At 39.8% G+C, this 16223-nt stretch overlaps 1 protein-coding gene across 7 annotated transcripts in view; it reads left to right on the plus strand.

Annotated features, from left to right (window-relative positions):
* LOC101618784 (cytidine monophosphate-N-acetylneuraminic acid hydroxylase) overlaps window positions 1-16223 on the plus strand; it is a 73998-nt gene that overhangs the window by 33378 nt on the left and 24397 nt on the right. For all 7 annotated transcript variants that reach the window (XM_012732937.1, XM_012732935.1, XM_012732936.1 and 4 more), the window contains exons 4-9: window positions 3173-3285; window positions 4868-5058; window positions 6955-7102; window positions 9111-9192; window positions 9913-10050; window positions 12157-12292. In XM_012732937.1, coding sequence (XP_012588391.1) covers window positions 3173-3285; window positions 4868-5058; window positions 6955-7102; window positions 9111-9192; window positions 9913-10050; window positions 12157-12292 — 808 coding nt within the window. The remainder of the gene's footprint in view (window positions 1-3172; window positions 3286-4867; window positions 5059-6954; window positions 7103-9110; window positions 9193-9912; window positions 10051-12156; window positions 12293-16223) is intronic.

The raw sequence follows: 16223 nt of genomic DNA on the forward strand, positions 1-16223 counted from the left end.
CGCTGCTCCCCTCAGCAGTGTACTTCGTCGATCTGCCTGTTCTGCTCCCCACTCTGTCTCTGGTGAATCCTCTCACCCTCCGCATCTCTGGCCAGAACCTCAGTTCTGTATGAAAAAAGAAATCTTAAAAAAAAAAAAAGAGGCTTCTATTTTTCACTATTTCTGCAATTGTTCTGTCAATCTAGTCTCTATATCTAACATAAGAATTAGGGGAAAATTTCTTTATGGTCACTTCTTGTTATCCTATTAATCTTATCTAAAAAACCTTTCTATGTGAAAAAGGGTTGGGGTGAAAGAGGAAAAAGTAGGAAAACTTATTATGATTTATAATTTTATTAATTAAAACTATGTTATTTAAAACTATAGATCTTTTATTGGGGACTGGGCAGGAAATGATTACAGCCTTTGGCTCCAGAGTTCTTGGACCATGACATGTCTCTCATTATCATGAGATCTAGATTTGTTCCAGCACCCTCATGCAGAGAAATATTAATTATTTTACATTCTGAGCCATTCTGTGTATGATGCTATTGTTATTAAACCAATCAATCTAGTCAAGTAATTATTGATTTTATATTGAATATATATATATTTGGACAATTGCTGTGCTTCTTGGGAAAAGCCAAAAACAAACCATACTTCTTGGAAATGGCCATAAACAAACAAACAAAAAATCCAGCAGAAGCCAGCTGTAGAATATCCTGACTTTTCAGGATTTCCTCCACGTCAGGATCTTGTCATACAATGTGGGTAGAGTGGCTCTCGTCAGAAAGTCATAGCTAGATATTGTACCCATTAAAAGTGGATGTTTGGGCCCTCCCTGTTGGCACAGTGGGTTAAAGTGCAGCACTGTGAAGCTTGCCACAGCCACTTCAGCGCAAGTTTGATCCCGGTCATGGAGCTGACCCACATAGACCTCTCCTGGCCTGCCCGCTCAGCAGGGCCCTTCATCAGTCTGCCTGTTCTGCTCCCCATTCTGTCTCTGGTGAATCCTGTACCTCCGCCTACATGCAGTTCTCTATGCGTAAATAAAATAAATCTTCACAAAAAAAAAAAAAAAGGGGAGATTCCAGGCTCCCTGTCCCATCCAAAAAAAGGAGGAGCTGAGCAGGAAGGACAAGGTGAAGAAGCAGAGGGGAGAACTGGAAAGAGATAGAGAAAAAGGAAGACTGGTATATAGCTAAATTTAAAAACCAAGCCGCCTTTCCTCGCCAGCAGGCAGATTTGGAGGCCTGGGTGGGTCAAGGGAGCAGGTGGGACAGCTGTGGGGACTGGCCACTAAGCTGATGATCCGCTATGCTAATTCCTGTCATCAGTCAGGGCACACCCAGGACTAGTCACCCTAACCTTTTCCTTGACTGTCAAGATGGAAATTTGAAATTTGATAGCATAGATAAGATTTTGTTCATCCACTAAGGAAAAAAATGCACCATTTAAGCATTTTGGGGATAGTTTTTACCCCCTTTTCTGCATAAGCAATTATCTTAAAGTGAATCAACTAGTTCACATTTGGGAAGTGTAGGCCAAACATTTTTAGATACTTTGAAGAGAAGAGGAAATGACCTTGCAGGTAAGAGAGTGATGCCGTTTCCCTGAGGACTCCCTCAGTCTACGTCTTTCTTCACTTCATCTGGTAATTAGCAAAGTCGCTGGCACGTCTCAGGAATAACTGTCCTTGGAGGTAGTGACAGAGTGGGGAGCAGAACAGGCAGACTGATGAAGGGCCCTGCTGAGCGGGCGGGCCAGGAGAGGTCTACTGGAGAATGGAGTAGTCAAGTAACTGGCCCACAGCTGTGACGGGGCAGCGAGGGTTGCAGACAAAGGCTGTGTGTCTTCCAGCCACTGCCATGGCTGTGGGCCCACTCACAGGCTGCTGCTCCTCCCAGGCATCTCTCAGCGTTCCCAGTGTTCCATTTCAATAGCCGTTGGGTATTGCTTTCAGCCACTGTAGCAGAAAACGCAGTCAGAATGGCCTGAATCATACTGGGCTGTCTTTCTTGCATCACAGAAGCTGAAAAGCAGGCCATCTCGGGCACACCAGCAGTACCATGCTTGACCAAGGACCCAAGGTCCTTCCGCCTTCCTTCCTGCTCTGTCATCCTTAGAACCGTCCTCTTTACCTCAGGCACTAGCTATCGCTCCTGCCGCTCCATGCATGGCAGCCTGGTTCCCAACAAGAGTGGGAAAGATGAAAGTAAAAAAGCGCAAGTCCTTTGAGTTTGTCCCTCTGTGTGGGGCAACTGAAAGTCTTCTTAGAAGTTCCACTAGTACACGTGTCACACCTCATTAGCCAAATTACGTATTTGTATATAGCACTTCGTCCAGGACCACTGATTATCGCAAGGGTTCTAGGAAATCATGGGCTTTCTAGAGGCCTAGTGACAAAATCCTACAAAATTTAGGATAGGAACAGTAAGGATGAAGGAGAGCTCTGACTTTGTGCAGGCCACTAGCGGTATCTGCCAGGGTGGCTTATAGTTCTTCATTACCCTCATTGCACAAGATAAAATCCAAACTCCTCCTTAGCCTGGTCCTTAGAAACCTTCATGACCTTCTGCCTGCCCATCTTCCTCCCTCACTGCCTTACCTGTCTGTCCTGCCTGAATCCAGCACCTCTGTCCTTGATTCCTTAGTCATAAAGGATTAGTATTAGTGTTAGTATTATTAGCATTGTGTATTACAGTGTTAGTATTGTGAATACTAAGCTCTCCCATATTTCCATGTCTTTCCACCTGCTTTTCTTCCATCCTTTTTACCTCATTGACATCATATTTCTTTTGTCTGCCCCCAAAGACTGCCTCATCGTTCAGGTCTCATTGGAGGGATACTTCCTCTTTGAATGCTTTGACGCTTACAACTAGGCCTGGTTGCCTTCACAGAGCCTTCGCGCCATCTCTAGCCGTCAGTCATTTAATTGAAGTTCTTTGTATGCATCTGTGTCCCTGACAGGGCTGAGAGCTTGTGAGTTCCTGCAGATGAGTGAAGACAAATCCATGTTGGTTTTAGGTCCCCATTTTGGCAGATATTGCTTGACACAAACATTGCCTTTGATCTGGCATTTCCTTTGGTTTTGATGCTCTGTGTGTCTGCGCTTTGCACTTCTATTTTAGGTATGTGTTTTTAAAAGTCATTTTTGTTGTTGATATAGATTTCCCCCCCTCTTTGGTTCTAGTGGTTGAAAGGGATGAAGAAAATGGACTTTTACTTCTTCTAGAACTGAATCCTCCAAACCCCTGGGATGCAGACCCCAGATCTCCGGAGGATTTGGCTTTTGGGGAAGTGCAGGTAAGGAAAGATTAAGATTATAATAGCTTAAAAGCAAAAATGACTGTAATAGGTAGAAAAGGTTACTGGGTTTGTGGTAGATATTAGGATCATCTAGGTTATTAGGTAACTAGATATTAAATAGTGGTCGGTGGGGTGGGTGGGGTGTTACTGTGGTCAAAGTGAGAAGCTCTCTACTGAAACATACAGTGTTGAAAATCAATACTACCTCAGTACATAGTAAGCAAACAAAATTAAACTGTCCATTTAAATATAAGGATATATATTTCATACATGTAAAAGAAAACTAAGATAGCATATCTATTTATATATAACGTTGTGTTTTAATTTATATATAACGTGTTTTAGATTGCAATCCTAATGTCCATTAGTTATATTTACACACACACATACACATACACACACAACCTATATTATCATGAATAAACTTTGAAGGGGTTACAATTATAACTAATAATAAAATTATTTTAAGCTCTTGAGTACATTTTTTAGGAACTCCCAGAATTTGGCATGTGTAGCAAAGAAACATGCCCCCTACAAGACTTAAAATTTTTTTTTCAGGGATGGTGCTAAAGGAGAGTCATACAAAACTATTGGAAAAATTCAGAAATTCTTCTTGATCTCAGATGACTGTGACCAAACAAAACAGCCAGTTGGACATTTCTGTGTAATACCCTGAGATCTTTTACCAACCCTTGCGTACATTTTCCTAGCTTTAGAAGATATTTTCCACCAGAGGAAACAGTTTCATAACTTCGGAGAAGTAAACACCCAGAATTTTGTTTTTCTGGAATATTCGAGAAGCTCACAAAAACAGGCAGTTACTTTTTTGAGGAATTTAACGGGGAACCACCCAGAAGAGTCATCATAAATTCCTTGACCCCTCCTTGCCTTCTGTGCTGGCTTTTCACAGTGGATCCAGTTCCTGTTTCCTCATTTCTTTTTGGCTCACTCCCTTTTTAATTTTTGATTTTTATTTTTGCCTGGCACATCCTGTGAATGTGCCGAGACATAAGAAGGAAATGAGGCACTGGCTTGGAATCTCCCAGCCTGGGCCTTCCAGTCATTGTGTACAGTCATCGTATAGTCATCTTTGAAGGACCTTGACAGCCTGAAGGCATGAGCTAGCAGTGAGAGATAATTTAGAAGAGAACGCTCTGCAAGCCTGTTCAGTAAGGCTGTCTGGTGGTGCCAGCCCACCCAAGTTTCCCGGGAAATAGTGGTTCATGTTCCTATTCACAACTCCACTGGCATTTGAATCCTGAAATCCCTGCCTTCACAACACTTCTAACTGCCTTTCCTCGTTTTGAAGGACTAGTCTCAGCACAAAATGTAATCTGCAGTGCAGACCATACAAACATTATTTAGGAGCTAATTTAGGTAAAACTAGGTCAATATGTTGGTTTTGATTCCTGAAACCAACCAAGAGAGCTAGGGAGTGTCCTGAGCTGGAAAGACTCAGACACTGAGCTCTCTGACTTCCATTTGCTTGTCATGCTTAGAACAAAGTTCTCCAGGAGAACTTGTAAGCTAAACCAGCCTGAACCTTTCAGCAGTGACACCATCTACTCTCTTCTGACAGGTAACGTACCTCACTCACGCCTGCATGGACCTCAAGCTGGGAGACAAGAAGATGGTCTTTGACCCGTGGTTAGTTGGTCCTGCTTTTGCCCGAGGATGGTGGTTGCTACATGAGCCTCCATCTGATTGGCTGGAGAGGCTGTGCCAAGCTGACCTAATTTACATCAGCCACATGCACTCGGACCACCTGAGGTAATAAAGTCTCAGTGCTAGCTCCTGAGAGAAACCCGCAGTAAAGACCTGTGTAACTTGAGGTTACTGCTCACTTTGCTGTAGATGATAAGAGGATTAGTCGAGATGATAAGAGTATTAATTTAAACCTTTAGAGGACTACTTTAGATAAATGTCTACATTCACAGAGCATAATTTAAAAGGTGCTTCCACACTTTTATTTCTCTGGGAGTGAGGAAACAGTAACTGTGGGGGAAGAAGGGGAATTGATAACCTTTCAGCCCCACCTTGGAAAAAAGTCTAGGCCTGTGGATGATCAAAGCTGACTTCCTTTTTCAGATCAACATTTATAGCCTAGATTAACAGACCTTTTCTATAAAGGCCAGAGTGTAACTATTCTTTACAGATCACATAGTCGATGTCAGCAATAGGTGGCACTGAAGCAGCCTGTGTTCCACTAAACCCTTACTGATGGGCAATTACTCATGTCCTGTTCATGTGTCATGAAATATTGCCCTTTAGAGTGTTTCTTCAAAGTTTTGAAAAGGTTAGAACCATTCTAAGCTTGCAGCTGCTGACTGCTGTGGGGTGTGAGCTTCTGATACAAAGCATCCAACAGAACTGGGTTTCCTATTTGTTTGGAGTCAACCTCATGCAACACCTTATTACACCAGAGGAATGTGACACTGATATGAGTATCACCTTCATATATGAGTATCAACACTGATATGAGTATCAACTGTGAACTTTGCACAGCCAGGCAACCAGAGAGGAAGGGGAAGGAAAGTTCACTTATAAAGTCACATACCTACATATTTCCAGGGAGCATATTGCCAATCCCATGGTTTAATCAAGGGTCTTATTTCTTCATGCCTGATCTGAATTCTGTATCGACACTGATAGGTTCCTGATACAAACATCTACCTATGCCCACAGTGTTTGAAAATGATGCAGTTTCAACCTTCTTTGTGACCCTGCATGGCAGAATTCACATGCAAGACATACTTAGCTAAAATGTCCGTGGTTAAGACTACTGTGTTTGCTGGTTGACTGGCTCCTTGATATTCCAAAGCATGGGGGGGGGGGTTTCTAAGACACAACTGTAAATTTATAAATTTATTTGTTTAATTTATACTGGCCTCTATTTATAAAATCATCTATTACAATACTCTTACTGCCAGGCCTCACAGTGATAGACAACTCTTTTATATAATGAACGCTTGAGAAATGAAAGTTGACTTCATGACTTCATGTATAGAGCTGTTCACAAATACTTGAATGGTTAATTGTTTACTGACTTAGGATTGCTATAAAGGTTGAAAGTAGTTTATCTCCACATTAAGTGGTGCTGTCTTGCCTAGCTGGAAATTGACTACCCTTAAAAATGAAGAGTTCAGGCCCTCCCTGGTGGCGCAGGGGGTTAAAGCACAGCACTGAGAATTTAAAGCTGCTTCAGCATGAGTTCGATTTCCGCCTGCCCCGGAGGCGACCACATGGCGAGGTCAGACCTCTCCTGACCCGCCCGCTGCTCCCCTCAGCAGTGTACTTCGTAGATCTGCCTGTTCTGTTCCCCACTCTGTCTATGGTGAGGCCTCTGACTGCCTTTGGCCTGTACCCCAGTTCTGTATGCACAAATAAATAAATCTTAAAAAAAAAAATGAAGAGTTCATTCCATATATTGCAGTGAAGCTGGCAACAGTTGAAGGCTGAAAAGCCATACAGTGGCTAACACAATTTCTTCTTGTCCTCTGGCTGGGCCTTTTCCTGACTGATAGCTGCTATGTGGATACTGAGGAGTCTGTCTTTTCAGTTCCTTGATTCTTGGTCAATGTATTGGTATATGGAACAAACTGTCTTTTATACTATATGATCCATTATTTTTTAACTTTTAAACCTTTATATCCTTCTGATTTCTAGTTATCCCACACTAAAGAAGCTTGCTGAAAGAAGGCCAGATATTCCCATTTATGTTGGAAACACAGAAAGACCCGTGTTTTGGAATCTGAATCAGAGTGGTGTCCAGTTGACTAATATCAATGTGGTACCATTTGGAATATGGCAGCAGGTCAGACATCTTTGTAATTATACTTTCTGGAATGATTTGAGGTAATGTACTGTTTTAAGATAAAATAAACAAAGGCTCAGAAACCAAAGGAGAGCAGTGACCATCCAGGTGAATGCCCTTCAGCTTGCATATTTGAAGCTCGTGACCCCTACCTGGAACTGTGCATAAAACCAGAAAGGCAGAGGGGAGGGTCCAGCCTCCCCAAGAGAGCAGTGACCAGCTGTGGGTTTTGACCCACAGACAGTGTTAGAGCCTCCACAAAACTCTGTACACTTACACTGACCCCACCCAGTGTTGTAGGTGAGGATGCCCACAAAGGGACGTGACCAGCAGTATAAAGAGACATGGTGATCTGCAGGACTAGCACCCTTCACCCATTTACAGCATTATAGTCCTTGTGAAGCCGGGCATCACAGTGACAGACCTGGATTGGCCACCAGTCCTCGACATTCTAGTAGGAGCACCCTAAAGAGATGCCTGCTAGCACCAGTGGTACAGTCACCCTGTGCATAGAACAACCCAGAAGCAGAAAGCAGGGAGAAGGAAAAATACAAATAGCCAAGCAAACCCTCTGGGGAATGACATCCACGAAAAGAAAATCAGCCTCCAGAACACAACAACACTGACATGGAAGAATTTCTTTGCCTGACAGAGAGAGAATTCAGAATCACCATGCCAAAGAAACATGAAGAAGAAAATGAAAAGAAGGATAGGTGAAATGTAAACAAACTGAAGAATGAAATATAAACTTAAAGAAGGAAATAAAGGAAATGCAGTAAGTTAAAAGATTAATGGAGGAGCTAAAGAATTCTGAGAAAAACAATGAAAACAGAATTGATTAGTGGAAGCACGAATCAATAACCAATGAATCGTGACTCAATCTTCAAGATAGCTGTAATAACCAAAAAAGGAAAAGGAAAGAGGACAAAGGAGAACAAATGAAAACACACTTTGAGAAATGTCTGGCACCAGGAGGAAAGGAAATATAAGAGTCAGAGGAATCCCAGAAGGTGAAAAATGAGACAAAGGAACCAAAAACTTTTTCAGGGAAGTAATTGAAGTGAACTTCCCAAACATGAAAGAGGTAATAAAAATAGAGATACAGGAAGTTAGAAGGACACCAAATTACCACAACAAAAGGTGAAGTTAATAGTAAAGTTTCCAAAAGTCCTGACCAAAAAATACACTGAGGAAGGGGAAGAAACAGGTAACTTGCAAAGGAAAAAGACTTAGGCTGCCATCACACTTCTCTGAAGAAATAACACAGGAAAGAAGAAAATGGAGTGACATATTAAAAAGTGCTCAGTCTAGCTTATTATTAGGGAAATGTAAATTAAAAAACCCAAAATGAGAATGTCCCATATCAAAAGTCCAGAAACAAGTAACGGTGAGTGTGAAAAACAGGTAATTCTCTTATACTGTTGGTGGGAATGTAAACTAACACATCTCTATGAACGTGGTGTAGCGATTCCTTTAAAAACTTAAAATAGAAGTACACGTGATCCAGCGTAACACTTCTCGGTGCTATCTGAAGAATATGGAAAGAGTAATCTGAAAAGTAATGTGGCCACATAACAGCAAGATCCACACTAGTCAAACAAGGAGCCAACCTAAATACCAATCACCAATCATTGGATAAATGGATAATGAAATTATCTTACATATACTCACTGGAATAGTATTCAGGGTTTTTTTTTGTTTTGTTTTTGTTTTGTTTTGTTTTGTTTTAATAAACTCTTGCCTTTTGCAACAACAATAGCAAAAGGAGTAAGGAAACATTGTCCTACTTTGCATATATATAGGGCTGTATTAAAGTCCACTTTTATTTGAGCTAACATAAAAATTTTCTTTCCCTTTGCCTATAGGACTATAGTTGAGGAGCAAAGGATAATAAATCCAGTACTGAGTCAAGGGGGACCTATTTCCAGAAGAGGTGACAGCTTTATCAAATATTGAATGAAAAGCTAACCTAACATACACGGATGTTGGTTTTATTGTTAAATTCCAGGTAGACAAAAATCTTCGCTTCATGATCTTGATGGATGGCGTTCATCCTGAGATGGACACCTGCATTATTGTGGAATACAAAGGTACTTTCTTATCCTCATCAACAATGAAAAATGAAAAATGTCACAGATAGGAAGGATAATAATAGCTAACCTAAATGTCATCCAGTGCTCACCTTCCCACTTCCTTTTCCATAGACTCTGCTATTGTTTATCCTTGTCTTAGAAAAATGGTCTTGCATTCAGATAATCTTTCTAGAAAAGAAATTAGCAGTAATATATATAAAGCAGTAGACATTCTGCATTTCACCTATAGTGATTTCTTAAAAGTGCCTTTTTTGATAAATGTCTTACTTCCATCTTGATTGTTATCATGTAATATAATCATACACATTCACCTGTGTGTTGGCGGCCTTCCATCTTCAACAATCCTCTGCATTGAGCTTTGGATGAAATTGCAAGAGGCTGAGCGATTTGTACTGCTCCTGTCACCCTCCCATTCAAATCTTTGGGCTCAGCCTCTGCAAAGAGTTGACTGAGCCAACTCCTCTTGCTTGCTATGATCCTGGAATGGAGTGGCGCTGAATTGGCCTTATGGGCTCTCAGGAACCCACTGAACTCAACGGGATTAAAATTCAAACCAAGTGATTAAAGACTTTAGGTTTTGCAATCTATGCTTTCCTGCTCCTTGGAATAAGCAATTATTTGTGAATGAAATGAGTCATGGGAGGCTGTTAGCTTGGGAATTCAAACAAGAGTTTTTGAGACCTCACTGTGAATACATGCCACTTAATTTTTCCACAGGTCATAAAATCCTCAATACAGTGGACTGTACCAGACCCAATGGGGGAAGGCTGCCTAAGAAGGTTGCTCTAATGATGAGTGATTTCGCTGGAGGAGCATCAGGTTTTCCAATGACTTTCAGTGGTGGAAAGTTTACTGGTAATATTTTAGATCTATTGATCCCAAGGACCGGCATTTAGCACTTGCTAAATGCTGTGCGAATAAATCAGTGGTAATTAAGACATGGCCCCTCTCCAAAAGAACCTTACAATCTTACTGGGAAGACAGACTTTGCAAATCATACATAAACTGAACTTTCCAGCACATTTGCTGATGGAGAATGAAAGAAACACTAAGGATATTATGGAGCTTCTCAGGAATAGTTAAGAAAAAGAAAGGCTTGAGTCATTTGGATCCCTGGTGTAGATCATAGAGCAGAACAGGTGGAAAGGTCTGATACCAATCATTTGGGCTGAAATGTTCTTGAACTGTGTTCAGATGTGAAGATGTGCAATTCAGGAATACTCACAGGGGAGGGGAACAGCCAGAGGAAGGCCCTCCAAAGTGTGGGGTGACTAGGGTCTGGGGATTTGGAAAATGATTAGATTGCAAATAATCACAATGCATCCCTTAAACTCAAAGCAATGTAATAGGTCAATTATATTCTAAACCTGGAAAAAAAAAATATGGGTCCAGGTGTTTCTGTTCTGGGTCTAAGGTTGATGCTGGGGTTGGCTGGGCGTTTATATTATTTCTTCATCTTGTTATCCTCAGTACTAGCATTGCAAGTGTTCAGTATATTTCAGTATGTTAATAAGTTAACATGTTTGGTAAGAGATTACTTAGTGAATTTACTAACTGAACTATACCACATCACAAGATGTGGAAGAAAACGCAATACATGCAGGATGAGGAAAGCTTCTATCCAGTTCCTTCCCTGTTCTACAAGTCTATGCTTGTTGCCTTCTAGAGTGCATGACCACGAGAGATAGCGAGTATTGCTGTCCTTAAAGCCTTAACTGTGACTGGAGAGACAAAATATACCAGTTAAAGGTTAGCTAGAATATTCCCCATTCGTGTATAAGTGTGTCTGTATGTGCATGCATGTACATTTTGAAAGGTCTGGAATATACCAAAATGTTAGTAATGGTTCTATCTAGGTAATGGGTAACTTTTGTTTTTTTCTGTATCCTTGCCCATGTTAATCAAATTTTCATAGTGAATACAGTGAAAATAGTTCCCTGACATGGGACCTCACATGCACTGGGCGGACCCCACCTAATTCCTCATTACAGTCTGTTTCCCTGTTGCTTGTCATGTATCAGCCCACATCAGTCTGCTTTTGCTCCTCACAGTCAACATGCCAAGTGCATCCCAGCCCAGGTCTTTGTATTTGGTCTTCCTGCTGTCTGGAGGGTCCTGATGTCCCTGCTGCCAGCAACTTCTCCCCTTCTCTGTTTGTATTTAATGGTCCAATATCATCTTCACAAACCACCCTCCACTCTACTCCACTTCACCGCAGCCATGTCACCTCTGCCCTATTTAATTTCTTCCTAGCTCCTCACTCTTTGAAATAACCTCATTTATTTATTTGTTCACTATTTGCTTCTCTCAGGGGCATGAGAGCATTTATCTTGTGCATCCCTGTATTCTCAGCGCTCACTGCTATGTCCGAGACGTAGGTCATCAGTCATTATTGACTGAATGAATGAGCAAATGGAAAAAGGAACAGCCTCGGAGGTAGGTATCAGGATTCCACTTTACAAAGGAGGAAAGAGGCGTAAAGCATTTAAGTAGTGGATCTCATTTTGATCCTAAGTCTTAATTGGCTCCACTATCCATGCTCTTGAGTGCTATGCATTGTCGGAGTGTGACAAACATGGACTCTACTTTTATAGCCCATCAGAGCAGTAAAGCCATTGCTATGTCAGTGGCCAGTTAATAATGATAAGACCTACAGAGCTCCTATCAGGTGCTGCATGCAGGAATAACTGTGCCTCCGGCCCTATGTGGTCCAGTAGGGTCTGAATGAATTTCCATAAACAAGCTCAGGGCTTCTGTCTTTGACTGGTGTGGCAATATTTTCCTAATTACCAGTTGGAATTTACAAAATAAAGTCTGGGGGAAACCATCCACTTGGCATGGAGTTCTGTTCTATTTCTTTGTTTGTCAAATTTGTCTCCTAATAGAGCTTAACCTACTAGAAATTTTTGTTTTCTGTGATTTCTGAACAGAGAAGACTCTAACCAAATCCTGTCATTCCAGAGGAATGGAAAGCTCAATTCATTAAAACAGAAAGGAAAAAGCTCCTGAACTACAAGGCTCAGCTGGTGAAGGACCTGCAACCCCGAATTTATTGCCCATTTGCTGGGTATTTCGTGGAATCCCACCCATCAGACAAGTATGACTGGACATTTGTACATTTTTTAAAATTTTATTTATTTATGCATACAGAACTGGAGTACAGGTCAGAGGTGTGGGGGCGGTGAGAGGATTCATCAGAGACAGAGTGGGGAGAAGAACAGGCAAGTTAATGAAGTACACTGCCGAGGGGAGCAGCGGGCGGGTCAGGAGAGGTCTGTGCGCCATGTGGGTCACCTCCGGGGCCGGGGACGGAACTCGCACTGAAGTGGCTGCAGCTCGCTTGCAGTGCTGTGCTATAACCCATTGCTCCACCAGGACAGACTCCATTTGTACATATTTTACATATAAGTCAGTGTGTGCTGGGATGAGTAATTTTGTTGTGACTACAATGTGAACTGAGAGTGACTATTTAGGAGCATAGAATGTATTTAACAGCAACCAGAGAACAAAGAGCAGAAATAAAAACTCTCCTTAGCAGTTACAGTTCAGATAGATTTTCTTTAAAGGATCCTTTAAAGGCAGTTGATTTGTGTTGAGTCTATGCTAGGAATTGAACCAAAGCTTTTAACTAAGTCATCTCAGTTAATCTTCCTAGTAACACTGGGAAGGATAGGTATTAGTATGCCTTTTTGCAGACAAGGATCCTGAAATTCAGGGAGGCCAAGGGTTTGGCCCAGTGTTACCATATAGGAAACAGTGGAGTTGAGAAGTATCTAATTCTAAACCTCTTTTCTTGGTAACACCCTTTGCCCCAAATAAAGAATATCAAATTGAAATTAATTTCTCATTTTGGGATAGCTGATACGAATATTTTACAATTATATAACTTGTAGATCGTTTTAAAGCATATTTTTGAAGTTGTCTTTGAGTATGTCACTGAAATGTTGACTTTTCATTGTAATGATAAAATGAATATTGATCATACCACTGGGTGTTACATACAATTTCATTAATGTGACCACTCACACTTATAGTTCTTTTTGTGGTCAGTTTGACACCAATCATTTAAAGAGTCAGCAGTGAACTGTCAATACAATATCATACAATACTGTCATACAAGAGTATGACCTGAAGTTTGAGAAACATTCTTTTAGTGCATCTTAACACTTTAGATTGAATTGTCCTTGGGACCTTTCCCACTCAAGGTACCTATGCTGTGGGTGTGTTTTTTTCCTTTCTCTTAAAACATATACTCTGTGATATAACAGAAAACAGCCAAAATTTCCTATGAACCACTACAGGCTGACCTAAAAATCTGCAAGGTTATTAGTTTGCTTTGAGATTTTGATTAGATCTGCTAGGACCACCTTGTCCAATATGGTAACCACAAGCCACGATGGCCAGAGCAATGGGGGATCTGAATTTTTAATTTTAGCTAATTCATATTTTCAGATTGACCCAATAAAGACATTGTCTGATAAATATACTTCAGTGTTTTAATTGAAGTGCATTTCACTTTAACCAATGCAGTTTGTAAGAAAGTACTGGTCTTGTGGGCATGTTAGATGTATGTGTCATGTCTAGATTACACACCGGCACATACTGATTTCGTTAGTATCAATGGATCAATTCATTTAGAATTATTTTTTTCTATACCGTGACAAAATGTTGTGATGTGTTTAGTTAAATATTCTGTGTAGATAGCTTGTGTTACAGTCATAATTATGTACATTTTCACTGGAAATTAGCTTGAAACACTAAGCTATAGTATGATTAAATTATTTTTAAGAAAAATATGGGTAACTGTTTACATTCAAATGGGGTCATATATTGATGTAGAATTTAGTGTAAATGGAGAACAGTACAGAGAAAAAGAAACTGGAAAAGATATAATGCAGATTGATAATGAATGGCAATTACAGTTTGTGTAAATAGAGGGAAAAACTGTATGTTTTAAAATAATGTGATTTACTGAGACATTTTCAGCAAATACATAAGGAGTCTGATGAAGCGTTTCAATAACCACAATGTTTCTTTGAAATTAACAAAGAAACAATAAATATCCAAAGCCATTTTTGTTTTTATTATTGTGACTGATTTGTGATGTAAGGGCTTGAAAAATTGTACTCAAAAGGAAATATGAAAATAATGTCAGAAGGAATCAGCAATATAAATTGTTAAATAGCTAAATGTGATCAAACTATATATAGCAGTAATATATTAAGCAAATAACACCAAAACCAAGTGAGGTTTGTTGAATGAATGCAAGATTTTTCCAACATGAGAAATGATCGATATAATTGAGTGTGTTATTTGACTTTAGAAGGTAAATCATATGATGCATGCAGGTGCTGAAAATGTTAACCCTACTTTGACAAATTATGTACATCAGATGACAGTTTCCTTAGTACAATTACATATGTAATTGTGTGTATGTAAATAAGAATGGGAGTCAGTCATGGAGAGGCCCCAGACATTCTAAATCAGGAATACAGTACTTAGAAGAGTCCAATAAGACCACATCAATGAAAGAGACATATAAAATGATCTAGGAAGTGAAACTATTGCTATTTTGCAGATGTCTGTCTAGAAAGTAAAATAAAGTCCACTGAAAAACTAGTCCAAGATATTAAACAATGGCTTCTTCATAGATGTAAATACATAAAAGACTTATTTGTGATAACAACCAAAAAGGAGAATGTATTGAGGAATAAATAAACCCAGATATACATTTAGGAAAGTCTTTTATCACGAAAACTTAACATGCCACTGAAAGGCACAGAAGAAAACCTATCAAGTGGGAAGACATGCTATGCTTTTGGTCTAGGTAGAAAAATGTTATCCTTTACCCTAAATTACTGCATAAGATTTATGTGACTCCCATATGAATAATATGTGTTTTGGGAAGTAAAGAAGTAGATTCGGAAATTTATTTGGGAGAAAAGCAATGTAATGACCCTCTGTCTAGGAGGAACACCACATCGTAAGACATACTGTAAGCCTCTGAATTAAAATTCAATGGGATTGCTGTATAAATGACCCATGGTACAGAATAAAAAGTACAAAAACAAATTTATATCCTCCTAGGGGGTTTAGTATGTGCTGTGGGTGGTATTTCTAAGCTCCAGTGGTAAAGATGGACAATTTAGTAAATTGCATTGGGCAAAGTTATTCAAAAGGTTTCTTAATTAGTGAAGATTTATCACTTCACTGCCTAAAAATAGAGCTCTTGTCATAAGTAGTTTTGAATCTTCTACATTTCAGCTATCTATGGAAAACTTAACTTTTATCATAATAGTACTTTAGCTATGTGGGCTTAAAATTCAGATATATGGGGATTTTAGAACAAGCTCTTTTTCATTTCCTCTTAACATTGCATGATATATTTTTTAAAACACTTGTACTAAGTTTTCTGAAATAACCGTAAAAGGAAAGTGTCCCAGATAGAGATGCCGAACTTGTTCACTGTGCCAATACTAATCACAGCAGCAGGAAGCAGCTAAACGAAGATCATCGACTTGGGCTCCCCATTTATTGAGTCATGGAAGATCTGTTCTGTTACCTTCCCACTGAATGTTTTCTGGAAAAAAAAAATGTTTGCCAAGTATTGGTTAACAAAAGATAAAAATTTGGCATTATGATGAGCATTTTCTGTCATATTTTACTGCCAGTGAACAAACTTGTAGCAACAAAGAATGGAACTGCGTATTTGTGAATATCATGTTGAAACTGAGTCTGCATGTTGAAGCATATCTTTTGCTAGTGCAAATCAGCAACAGTGATTTTAGGTACAATAAGATACCTTGCGAGAGAGATCATATACACAAAGCTTTCGTTAGAATATATTTTATTAGTTATTGTTGAGTTCCTACTTTGACTAATTTATAGTTAAACTTTATCATAGGTAAGAGAGAGATAGAGAGAGCATGTGTGTGTGTGTGTGTGTGTGTGTGTGTGTGTGTGTGTGTGTGTGGTTTGGTACTATTATGACTTCAGTTTCCACTGGGCATTTAAGAACATTTCCCTGT

The sequence above is a fragment of the Condylura cristata genome, unplaced genomic scaffold (assembly GCF_000260355.1).
Source record: "Condylura cristata isolate star-nosed mole 26May11 unplaced genomic scaffold, ConCri1.0 scaffold00037, whole genome shotgun sequence".
NCBI classification, from domain to species: domain Eukaryota; kingdom Metazoa; phylum Chordata; class Mammalia; order Eulipotyphla; family Talpidae; genus Condylura; species Condylura cristata.